Source organism: Cricetulus griseus (assembly GCF_003668045.3).
Source record: "Cricetulus griseus strain 17A/GY chromosome 1 unlocalized genomic scaffold, alternate assembly CriGri-PICRH-1.0 chr1_1, whole genome shotgun sequence".
In the NCBI taxonomy this organism is placed as follows: Eukaryota; Metazoa; Chordata; class Mammalia; order Rodentia; family Cricetidae; genus Cricetulus; species Cricetulus griseus.
In genome coordinates this window covers 187,215,831-187,228,529 of record NW_023276807.1, presented here as the reverse complement: position 1 = coordinate 187,228,529, position 12,699 = coordinate 187,215,831, and the positions used below count along the sequence as shown (strand labels likewise).

At 39.8% G+C, this 12,699-nt stretch overlaps 1 protein-coding gene across 3 annotated transcripts in view; it reads left to right on the top strand.

Annotated features, from left to right (window-relative positions):
• The first annotated feature begins 30 nt into the window (after window positions 1–30).
• The window catches only part of Parg (poly(ADP-ribose) glycohydrolase), a 102,681-nt gene continuing 90,012 nt past the window's right edge, over window positions 31–12,699 (top strand). Inside the window, exons 1-4 of one of the 3 annotated variants that reach the window (XM_027389496.2) lie at window positions 31–130; window positions 8,161–8,227; window positions 9,018–9,977; window positions 10,817–11,000. In XM_027389496.2, coding sequence (XP_027245297.1) covers window positions 8,190–8,227; window positions 9,018–9,977; window positions 10,817–11,000 — 1,182 coding nt within the window. In that variant the 5' untranslated portion in view covers window positions 31–130; window positions 8,161–8,189. Of the gene's footprint in view, window positions 558–8,160; window positions 8,228–9,017; window positions 9,978–10,816; window positions 11,001–12,699 lie in introns of all 3 variants that reach the window. The other 2 variants (XM_027389495.2, XM_027389497.2) reach the window with 2 other exon arrangements.

The following is a 12,699-nucleotide window of genomic DNA, read 5'->3' as shown; positions in this document are numbered from 1 at the left end:
CACTTCCGCTTTGCGGCTGTGTACGGCCCGGAAGTCCGAAGCGCGGGACTACTGCTTTCCGGTGGTGGGAAAGTGAGCCGGAGCCGGAGCCTGAGCCCGAGCCCGAGTGGAAGCGGCGCGTCCGGGGCAGGTGGGCTCCCTGCGGCGAGCGGAGGCAAGCGGCTGCGCAGGGAGGGTCTGGCTCGGAGGCCCGAGGAGCAGCAGCCGCAGGAGCGGGCCGCCGCAGAGTGGGAATGGTGGGGGCGCCTAGAAGGAGGCGCAGTCCGTCCCTGTCAGGGTTAGTGAATGAGGCTCTCTGCCCGGGCCGGCCCGGGGACTGTGCGCTGCGGGTCCCAGCATGAGTGCGGGCCCCGGCTGTGAGCCCTGCACCAAGCGGCCCCGCTGGAGTGCCGCTGGAACTTCTGCGCCGGCTGCCTCGGACTCCCGGAGCTTCCCCGGCAGGCAGAGGCGCGTTCTCGACCCCAAGGACGCTCCCGTACAGTTCAGGGTCCCACCGTCCTCGCCAGCCCGCGTCCCGGGGCGGGCGGGACCGCACAGAGGCAGCGCCACCTCGTTTGGTACGTGGGAAAATAAAAATCTTTGTCCTTGTTTGAGTCTGAGGACTATGAGACTCCAATCACGTCTATCTGATCACCACTCTGATGCCCTCCTTGTTAAATCACTAGATGCCACTCGTAGGGGACAGGGGCTACAGCTTTTACTGGCATTTGTGGTGTGGAAAACTTTGGTGGACAGTTGCTAACCGCGTGGATCTCACCTGTATGCTTTCCTCAGCTTGGATAGAGAATTTGCCTTGTTAAGGAAGTCTAAATGTGTATATGAAGCAGAAGGTCGCTTCAGTCTCCAGAAGATGCAGTGAAAGCTGTTGCAGTTTACACGGTCAGGTGCTGACTCCCAGAGTGCAGAGCTGTTAGTCTTAGCTTGCTGGCATCCTACTTGCCCCCTGGCACACGATGTTGAACATGAGTTGCTTGGTTTCTGCCTTCAAACCCTGAAATCTATGAGGAGAGGTAGACAATAGCACAAGTACAATATGTGTAGCTAAGAGTAATGGGTTTTCTTGTTCATGAGGGAGAGATTGTTTTGGTATGAGTTAAGTGTACTTAACCTAGTTATGACATCAAAGTTAGTACTCCAGAAGATTTGGTACTTACTATGAATACTAGAGACTGTCGAAGAAAGAGTGAAGTGGTATTTCAAAAGTATAGCTGGCTTGTAGAATAAATGGTGGCATAGTGAGAGATGGGCTGCGGAGAAATAGGGAAAAGTGATCCGACTGTACTGAAGTATAGACAGTACTGTGGTTATTACTAAGAACTGTGAACTTTATGTTTTCAGAGTACTTAGAGACCAATAAGGGGTTTTTAATGCTTGTGTGTGGTAGATTAAATTTGTTTCTTGAATCCTCTGTATGGTTGGTTAGTGTATAGAAAATGGAAAAGAAAAGTTGGTTGAAACCCCAAGACTAAAGGAGCTGGTCTAGGTGGGAGATGATTTGCACTTAGACTTTGCAGGCAGTAGGGAACAGAAGTGGATGGATTCTGCAGAGAATGCTGGTTTTGTTTGTTTGTACCTCAGAAGAAATACATCTGTGCTAGAAAAATTGAGGAGTTCTTGGCATAAAAATAATAATGGAGCCGGGCGTTGGTGGCACACGCCTTTAATCCCAGCATTCGGGAGGCAGAGGCAGGCGGATCTCTGTGAGTTCCAGGCCAGCCTGGTCTCTAGAGCAAGTGCCAGACAGTGTAGGCTCCAAAGCTACACAGAGAAACACTGTCTTGAAAAACCCAAAATAAATAATAATAATAATAATAATAATAATAGGAGCTATAAGTGTAGTTAGAACATGCAAATATTTTGAGAACATAAAACAACCAAGGATAGAGCCTTTGGGTACACCAGCATTTTAGGGGATGCCTGAGAGAAATACTCAGTGAGGAGAAAAGCCTAGCTTGTGGTCACCCAGAGCCAACAACATTGCCGAAAGAATGCATTGGTCCACAGTGTAAGAGGCTGGGCAGAGATCAGGGCAAATAGTTGCACTTGTCTGCCTTGGAACCTCTAGGGAGTAGGTTTGAATCAAGTCTTTTTCTTTCTTTCTTTCTTTATTTCTTTTGACAAGATTTCATTGTGGGGCCCTGGTTGGTCTGGGAGATCTGCTCAGAGAGATCTGCCTATCACTGCTCCCAAATACAAAACTTGAAGATATTTAATCAGGTACATTCCTACTTCTGGCTTGACCCACGTCTTGAAATAAGAGGGGGGTATAATAACGTAGGTAGAAGGAACGGCATCCCTAAACTCTACTAGAACTAGGACATGGGGCTGCAGAAGACTTAGGTGAACTTTACTGTGGATAGACTTGTGTCATTTTAAGGAATTTAATCTGTACTCTGTATTTAATTGGCCTCCTGGAAGCTTTTTTTTTTTAAAAAAAAAAAAAGGGGGGGGGGACGCATATGGTTAATGTTTTAGAAAGATGGGTTAGCAGTAGCTTTTCCACTTTTTCAACTTCAGGCCATGGTACACAGCAATATCTGTAATGAATGAAAAAAAAAAGAAATAAAATGGAAAGGAAAGGACATAGTGGCTCCTAGGTATGGTGGTGGACAAAGTTTATTATAGGTATGTGGGAGAGCATAGTCAGAGGCAGGGATATCTGGAAGAGTCCAGAATGGACATGACCAGAGCTGGACTGAGGGGAGAGAGAAGGGAGAGAGGGGAATCGGGTGCAGCAGCCAGGATGCCAGAGGTCCAAAAAGGGGAGGGTAACCAAAATGTCTGCATTATAAGGGAAGAACCTCTTGGGGAAGGGCAGCCCAGCCTCTGGGCTACAGAGTTTAGGGTAGAGGGCAGGAATGCTGTGTTTAAAACTCAAGTTGATGCATATGCCATGTTTGTGATTGAAATATTTCATGAAATAACATTCTTACTATGTGAAATAGTCTTCCATTTTCCTTCTTTTTTTTTCTCTCTTTTTTTCTTTCTTCTTTTTTTTTTTTTTTTTTTTTTTTTCTGTCTGTATAGCCCTCGCTGTCTTGGAACTCACTATATAGACCAGGCTGGCCTTGAACTCACAGAGACCCACCTGCCTCTGCCTCTGCCTCCCAAGTGCTAGGATTAAAGGCACCCAGCTCAATACGTTTCTATATTGTCTATTTTTTTTAATGTTTGCCACTTTTAGTTTATAAAACTTTGGATTAAAGAAAGTCCAGACTAAACAGACTAGTTTGAGGAAATACAGACCAGTTGCGCAATAAGTGAAGTACTTAAGGGTTTAAAGAAGGGATGGATTTTAAATTTGGCATGTAGATTTCAGAGAGCTTGCTATAAAGAATAGGAACTGAAGATAAACTGTGGATAATGACTCTGACTTCTGTAACTAGGTAATCTGTGGTTCCCCTGACTTTATGCTTGCTAAGAGAAGTTGGGACTACCATCCTTTTCTCATTAGTTGGACCTTACATTTTCTGCCAAAGAGAAATCAAGTTAATATTCACATGGGTAGTGTTTTCTGCATACCTGCCAGAGAGCACCAGTGAACAGAATGTTCAAGGTCTAAGTTTTTATCATTAAACCATTGTTGCAAATTTTAGATTTTTTTTTCTGGAAGGCATTTTAAGTTTTTTGCATATAGGTATCATAAAAGTGGGTAGAGTAGAGAAATGCTTATTCAGTATCTTTTTATCTTCATGGATACATTTCTTATATTGAATGAAATCTGCAAATCTCTGCTTAGGCAGAACTAAGCATGCTAGTCACATTCTGATAGCAAATGACTTACCCAGTTGTGTAGCCAAAGGAGACTTCCGGAAGTGAAGTGCTCCTTGAAAATGCAGATGAATTTTATTGTATTGTATGCCCTTTGCTAGGTCTATTTTTGCTAATTGGATGACCTCATTGAAATACAATAGTTACTGCAAGATGAAAGTAGGTGTGAATGGTGTGAAGTTAGAGTAAACTAGAATCACTAATGTCAGTTATAAAAGAGATTGGATTTAGGTGTTGGGAGAGAATGTATTTGTGGAATAATTCTTTGTAGGCTGGACACAATGTTTTCTCTTATTTTTGTGGGTTTTTTTTTTAAGATTTTCTTATTTATTATGCATACAGTGTTCTGTCTGCAACATATCCCTTCAGGGCAGAAGAGGGCACCAGATCTCTTTACAGATGGTTGTGAGCCATCATGTGGTTGCTGGGAATTGAACTCAGGATCTCTGGAAAACCAGCTAGTGTACTTAACCACTGGGCCATCTCTCCAACCCTCTTATTTTTGTGTTCTTACTGATACATACATATACTTCTCGGGAGCAGAGAATTGTATTTTCTAGGTAAGGAAAATGGGCTCAATGAAATGAAATAACTTCACCAAGATAATGCTGGTAGATAAGTTCTGGATAGTCTAGTACTGAAAGGGCTCAGTATATCTTTGTTGTCCTAGTTAGGGTTACTGTTGCTGTGATGAAACACCATGACCAAAAGCAAGCTGGGGAGGAAAGGGTTTTATGCCACTTATACTTTCAAAGGAAGTCAGGACAGGAACACAAAAGGCCAGGAGGCAGGAGCTAATGCATAGGCCATGGATGGGTGATGCTTACTGCCTTGCTCACCATGGCTTGCTCAGCCTGCTTTCTTATAGAACCCAGGACCTCCAGCCCAGGGATGACACCACCCACCATGGGCTGGGCCCTCTCACATCAATCACTAATTAAGAAAATGCCCCCTACAGCCTTTAGGAAGCATTTTCTCAATTGGAGCTCCCTTCTTTCAGATGACTCTAGCTTGTCTCATGTTGACATGAAAACTCATGTTTTCTATGATTATTTCTAATTAAATGAAAGAATTTCCCTGGAATCTTAGTAAGAAACTTTTTATGCTTCCTTAAGTAGTAAGATAGAGTAAGCTCTTTTGTGTTTTTTTGTTTGTTTGTTTGTTTTGTTGTTGTTATTTCTTAAGACAGAGTTTCTTTTTGTGGCCCTGGCTGTCCTGGAACTACTCTGTAGACTAGGCTGGTCTTGAACTTAGATCCAACTGCCTCTGCCACCTGAGTGAAGGAATTAAAGGCATGTGCCATCACCTCCCTGCTTGGATTAAGCTCTTAACAGTCCTGTGATGTGTTGGAAAAGAAACTTTTAAAAGCCAGAAGTAGTAGTATTGGAAAGAGTAAGGCAGTCCTTTCTATGGGGTTCAAACAAGGACTGGGGAATATTTGAATAAAAGGATACATTGTTACTTTACCACCTGCCTTTCCCCATTGATCCTTTTGTCAGGCTTCAGGATTCATAATTGGAAGCGTGAAGCTAGGAGGATATACTTTCCATATCAGGCTTCAGGAGACAGACAGCCCTCTTCAGCTTCTCTGGAACAGGCCTCCTGGGTTTTCCTCACTTGAAGTTCAGGTTCTGTGGACTACATCATGTGTATGAGAAGAGTGTCTTAGTCACTGTTCTACTGCTGTGAAGAGACACCATGACCAAGGCAACTCTTATAAAAGAAAGCATTTAATTGGGGGCTTCCCAGAGCTTCAGAGGCTTAGTCCATTACCATCAAGGCAGGGAGCATGGCACTGGAGCAGTAGCTGAGTGTTACATCCTGATCACAGGCAGATGGAGAAGATGGGCCTGTCGGTGAGCTTTGAGGTTTCAAAAGCTCACCTCCAGTGACAAACTTCCTCTAACAATGCCACACCTACTCCAATAGGTTGCATTCCTAATTCTTCTAATCCTCTCAAATAGTGCCATTTCTTGATGACTAAGCATTCAAATATATGAGAGTATGGTGCCCGTTTTTATTCACACCACCACAAAGAGCCTAGCTATCGAAGCCTCACGTGGAATCCTAATATTACAGAAGTTTTAAATCCTAGACTGATTCCAAAAATAGTGTTTCAGCAGTTTGCAGGTTTGAAATCTGAGGATTGTCTGTCTGAACTATACTTTCTATGGTTTGTATAGGCTTAGTGTCCCATACCTGGAATGCTTGGGGCAAGAAGTGATTCAGATGGAGTTTTTCAGATTTTGGAACATTTTCATAGAGCAAACTGGTTAATCTGATCTGAAGTTTTAAGATCTGAAATGCTCCAAAATTAACACTAGGGCTCAAAAATTGTATTTTGAAGATAGAGACACTGAATAATGGAATTAAATAAGAATGTACAGCAATAGAAAAAAAATTTCATCTTCAAATCATTTATCCTCTTGCTGACTGAGAATAATTATTTATTTGAAGCCTAAATTGCTGAAGACATACAAAATAAATCACAAAGAGGTACTTAACAAAAAGAAAGAAAGATTTATGTAAATTCCTTTTTGTAACAGAAACCATTTAAAACTTACTAATCAAAAAGAGTTTATTTGTTAGACTTTTACTGCTTTGTGGAAAGTATCTGATACTTGACTACTTCTGTGGAAATTATATGAAACTCAAATGCTTACATCTCAAGTTCTTCTCATACCTGAAATGTCTTTCACTTATGTTCTATCCTAGTGATAAATCAATTTAGGCTTGCTTCTTTTTTGTTCATATTATATTACTTAAGGTAAAATAGGAAAATAAGAATGGATCTATGACTTAAGTGTTCAGATTCTTAATATTGCAACTTGGAGAACTGCTGAGAATATTTAAGATTTAATATTAAAGTAGACACATTTAATACATGTCCAGTGTATTAAAAATTGAAAGTGCGGGGGCTGGAGAGATGGCTCAGGGATTAAGAGCACTGACTGTTCTTCCAGAGGTTCTGAGTTCAATTCCCAGCAACCACATGGTAGCTCACAACCATCTGTAATGTGATCTGGTGCCCTCTTCTGGCACGCACTGTATACATGATAAATAAATAAATAAATCTTAAAAAAAATTGAAAGTGCATGAATTTCTTTCTAATAGTTATATAAAATGTGATTTGCATTTATTTGCACTGCATCCTTACTCCTGAGCTAATATTTTCATTTTTGCTGCTGGTCATATCTATTCAGTCATTTCTTTGGCATCTCAAATTTAATATCTTCAGAATCAACCTAACTATACCAACCCCATATCTAATTCTCCTGTATCCCATATTTGTGCTCAATGTTGAGATAACCATTCAGGTCTTTGAAGCTTCTAACTTGAAGTCTTGTAGTGACTATACTCTGTTTTACTCATTTCATAAGGAATTGTTTTGAGCCTTAACCAGTAATTCTTCAATCTAGTTGATTATTTACGTTTTTCTTGTTTAAGAATTTCAGCAGTTCTTCTCATTCTTCCCTCACACTCACATAGAGATTCTAATGTAGTAGCTGTGGGCTTGGTCCTAGGATCCATTTATTGTTTCTCATGATCTAAGTGGTTGGGAACTACTGACCTAGATCAGTAGCTTTCTCACTGGTCTCTGTTGGTAAGCACTCTTCTTGCCTCCAGGTTATCCCTCATGGTTGACTGTAGGCTTGTTAGCTTTGAATTCTAGAATCATGCAAGACTCTTAGTGTGACTTCTGATGGTCTTTTTTGTATCTCTCTGGGTCATTCAACATGCTGTCTATGATATGATCTTAGATGACTTTTGAGTTATATTTTCTATTCCTTTCTCAGTTCTTTATATTTCTTTGCCATTTGTGCCTTTGCTTGGGATTTTCCTTTTATGTCACTGTCTTTATTTTTCAAGGTAAAATCCTACCACTATATCAAGAAATCTTAACTGATTATTCCCACTTTTTCTTGTCCTGGAAATCCTGATCAAGACCTCTTTTAATAATAATTAAGGACTAACATTTTCTGAGCATATACCACAGTGTTCTAATCTCTTATATAAATTACTGCTAATTTAAACATCACGTTAGCTGTTCATGTGCATTCTTTCCAGGTGAAGCTGAGTCAGAGAAAAGTGCTCTTTTACAGTCACAAGGGAAGCCAGTGAGGATTTGAATCCAGTGTTCTAAGCCTAGAGCCTGGATCTTAGACATTTGCCCGCACAACTCTTTAGGGGGACACTTTCAACTCTATACTGTACATATCAGTTGTTCCTGTTTTATCTTTTAATACTTGATGTTGAAAAGAGTACCTGCTCTTTGTTTAACCCACAGAGTCTAGCAAAAGGTCTTGTGTGTATAATAAGCTATAAATGTTTTCTATTTTAAGGAATTTATATGTATATATTTAACTTTTAATTTTAATTTTTTTATAGTTTTCAAACAAAAGACTATTACCACTTGGATGGATACTAAAGGAACCAAGACAACTGAGTCAGAAAGGTATAAAGACATTTCTGTATGGAGAAATGAATAGCAAAATGGTGGGGTTGTTTTATCTTGCTTTTTTTGTTTTTAATTTCTTTTTACTTTTCTTCATCTATCCTCATTAACTTTTTAAAGTTTATTTTATTTTTCTATTTATTTATTTATTATGAATACAACATTCTGCTTCCATGTATGTCTGCATGCTAAAAGAGGGCACCAGATCTCATTATAGATGGTTGTGAGCCACCATGTTTTTGCTGGGAATTGAACTCAAGACCTCTGGAAGAGCAGCCACTGCTCTTAACTGCTGAGCCATCTCTCCAACCCTATCTTATTTTATTTTAGTTTTAGTTTTGAATACATAGAGACCCTCATTTATTTGTGAGATACAGAGAAGAAAGTGAAATGTTTTCTGACTTTAAGATGCTCATATACAGTAGTAGTTACAGACACAAAACACATAATTACTGCTTCATGAAGTAAATGTATTACGAAGGTGTGAGCAAGTAAAGATATGAGTGGTGGCTAGCATATAGAAGAAACAAATTGCCAGCCTTGCCTGGGCCTTAAAGGAACAAAGTATGAGACTACAGTAGCCTAAGATTTGAAGAAAGGTAGGTGTTTACTAGACTCACAACTGGAGAACGGCAGGGTGGGTACATGTGCAAAAATGCAGAGCAGTGAAGTGATAGGCTGTGTGTTTAGGCCATCAGAAGAGCAAACTTTTCACTCTGGTGTTGTTCAGTAGTTTAACCTTTTGTGTTGTTGTAATAAATTGGTTTTGGTTCTTTCTGTTCTCTTATAGTAAAGAAAACAACAATACAAGGATAGACTCCGTGATGAGTTCTCTGCAAAAAGATAACTTTTACCAACATAAGGTGGAAAAATTGGAAAATGTTCCTCAGCTAAATCTTGATAAGTCACCCATTGAAAAGAGCACACAGTATTTGAACCAGCAACAGAATGCAAGTACGTGCAAGTGGCAAAATGAAGGGAAGCATGCAGAACAGCTTTTGGCAAGTGAGCCTCCAACAATAACTCCGGCACCACAACAGCTTAGCAATGCTAACATTGACCAGTCACCCCAACCTGTTGACCACAGTGACACAGATAATGAAGAAGATAGAGACAATCAACAGTTTCTTACACCCATAAAGCTTGCAAATACAAAGCAGACAGTAGGAGATGAGCAAGCCAGAAGCTACTGTAAGTGCAGTGGTTCTTGTCACTCTCTAAAAGAATGTACGGGCTGTCAGCAGGAGGTGGATGTGGTACCAGAGAGTCCTTTGTCAGATGCTGGTGCTGAGGACATTGCAACTGAACCAAAAACTGACAACAAATTGACTAGACAAGAAAGTAGCCTAGGTGATTCACCTCCATTTGAGAAAGAAAGTGAACCTGATTCACCAATGGATGTAGACAATTCAAAAAACAGTTGTCAAGACTCAGAAGCAGATGAAGAACCAAGTCCAGGGTTTGATGAACAAGAAGATAGTTCCTCCCAAACAACAAATCAACTTTCAAGTTGCCAAGCAAGAGAAGCCAACAGCGATCTTAGGAAACGGTACTTGACTAAGGGAAGGGAAATTAGATTACATTTCCAATTTGAAGGAGAGACTCATGCTGGAACCAGTGATTTAAATGCCAAGCCATCTGGAAACACTTCTAGCCTTAATGTGGAATGTAGAAGTTCCAAGCAGCATGGAAAAAAAGATTCTAAAATCACAGATCATTTCATGAGAATTCCCAAATCAGAGGACAGAAGGTAAATCCCTCTTCCCTCCCATTTAGGAGTATCACTCCAATAGCATGATACATTTTTAAATATTGTAGAGGGAATTAAGAAAGTAATTATAATAAATTAAAAAGTTGCCTTTTTAATTAACTATTTATAATAGATTTCAAAGTGGAAATTCTAGAAAGTCCAGAAGCAGAAAACAAGAAGTGTGTGTGTGTGTGTGTGTGTGTGTGTGTGTGTGTGTGTGTGTGTGTGTGTGTGTGTGTGTATAGTCAGTTTTAGTTTCATGAACTTTCTTATGGAATTCATCAACATTATTAGTTAAAAATATTTGATTGACTATAGCTGTTATTTAACATTTGTTTAGGGTTTTTTATATAACTTTCTCTAATTCTCAGGAATTAGACAGGAAAACAGGTAATACTCTATTTTACAAGTGAGAAAGCTGAGATCTGGCTTAGAAAATTCACTGAAATCTTATAGGGATCTTTTTCATGTGTATTTGAGTACAACTTTGTATTTTTGCCATTATTCCATAAGGAATTTTAAATCCTGTCCAATTTTCTAAGATGTGTTTTGTAGCTTATGATACTAAGTTTACTTTGTTGAGGTGATTATGTGAAGATGAGTCAGGTAACAGATTGTATGATCTGTTTTTTACTTCTGTTTTTAAAGGAGATTCATATGTTTCAAAGTTCCTTCTCTAGGCTATTGCAAACGAGCTCTTGGGTTTTGATATAAGATTTTTAAGTCAACCTTATAAAGCAAGTGTGGCACACTTTAGACAATATTCTTGGTAAGTTTTGTGCTTGTGTATATTAGACAACTGAAACAGTAAACAGTAAATAACTTTTTCTTGACCTTAGAAAAGAACAATGTGAAGTCAGACATCAAAGAACAGAAAGGAAGATCCCTAAATACATTCCACCTCACCTTCATCCTGATAAGAAGTGGCTGGGAACTCCTATTGAGGAAATGAGGAAAATGCCTCGGTGTGGGGTCCGATTGCCACTCTTAAGACCGTCTGCTAACCACACAGTAACTATTCGGGTGGGTATTGCCTCTTCTTAACCTGTGAGCAAAGATTTTCCTTTTCATTTCTTTTCTTTCCAGCTGATTGTATTTTTTGATTACCCACTATGGGTTAGGTATTGTTATTTTGTAAAATAAAAAAGTTCAAAATTGTTTATGGTTTAGTGAATTTCCATCTTGGTCTTTTCTTTGATCCTTCTGGTCATTCTCTAGCACCACTCCAGAGATATTTAGACTTAGCATGTCTAAAACCAATCTCACTTTTTGTTAAATTGTGGTAAAATGCACATAACACAAATGTTAACCACTGTGACATTAAGTATATTGACAGTGTTGTATAACCATCACTGATACTCATTCCCAGAACTTTTCATCTTTCCAAATGGAAATTCTTTGTCTGTAAGGCAATGACTCCTCATTTCCTGCTTTCCAGAACTCCTTAACTACTTTTGCATTTTCTGTGGCTTTTTCCCCTCTGATTTCCTAGAGTCTCCATTGTAGTTTTAGGTTCATTATCTTCTTGCACAGCCTGGAGGAAGCTTGGGGGGACTCTGACTGTGTCACATACTGCTTGGCTTTCTAGACTTTTGTTTGAAACCTCAGCAGAAACCTCGTATAACTATAACTTGCATAGTACCGTGCATGCACAGTCAAAGTCATGGACAGTGCCAAGGTCTGTTGCTGGTGAGAGCTGCATAGGATTACCCTGAACTATATTTAGCAGCTTTGAATCCTCTGGCTTAAAAGAAAACATTTCCCTAGTGACCTTGTGCAGGCAGGAACTCTAGATCTCCCTTCTCCAGAGACTGTCTTGGAAAGTCTTTGAAACAAACCCTCTGTTGTTGGGGTTGTGTGTGTGTGTGTGTGTGTGTGTGTGTGTGTGTGTGTGTGTGTGTGTGTTTGGTTTTTTTTTCATCTTTGAGCATGTGGTAGATGAGATCTTGACTGGGTAAGGCTTTACAGTTTTTGAGAAGCCCTAGGGTATCTTTCTTACTGTCTCAAGTACCAAGTGCTTGGCCTCTTTTTAGTGGTGATATTCACTTTAGCAACAATATTCTCCTGTCCCCAACTTTACATGTGCTTTTTTGCCTAAGCTATTAGCTTTAAGGTCTTTGTGTTCTCTAGTCTTACTGTAAGTATGGTTAAAAGCAGCCAGCATTACTCATGCCACAGCCTCATTGTTCTGCTGCCTTAAAGTTTCTCTCATCATTTGATAAATCAGTCTTGCCATTTTAAAACTCAGTCTCAAAGAAAGTCTTAAGAGACGGATCAAATATAAACAAGTCATTTACCAGAATGAAACATAAAATGGCTTCTACTCTGATTTGCAGTAGAGTTCCTATTTCTATCTGAAACCTCATCAGTACCGCTTTTGTTGTCCCCATTCCTATCAGAATTCTGGTCTTCTGAACTACCAGACTCACCCACTAAGCCCTCTTTATTTAATTCTAAGTTCTCTAGTTTGTTTCTCTAAATTGCCCATAAACCAATTCAAAAAGTTTCTGAACCTTATCATGAGATACTGCATTTCTTGGTATCAGTTTTCTTTTGTGGTCAAATTTCTGTGAATATGATGAAATATTTGAGATAATAAACTTGTAGGAAGTAGGATTTATTTTGGCTTCGAGTTTCAGAGGCCTCAGTGTGATTGCTTTTGTCTGTTGCTCTGGGCCTGTGGCTGTATAGTACATCATAGCAAGAGCACAATAGAGGAGAC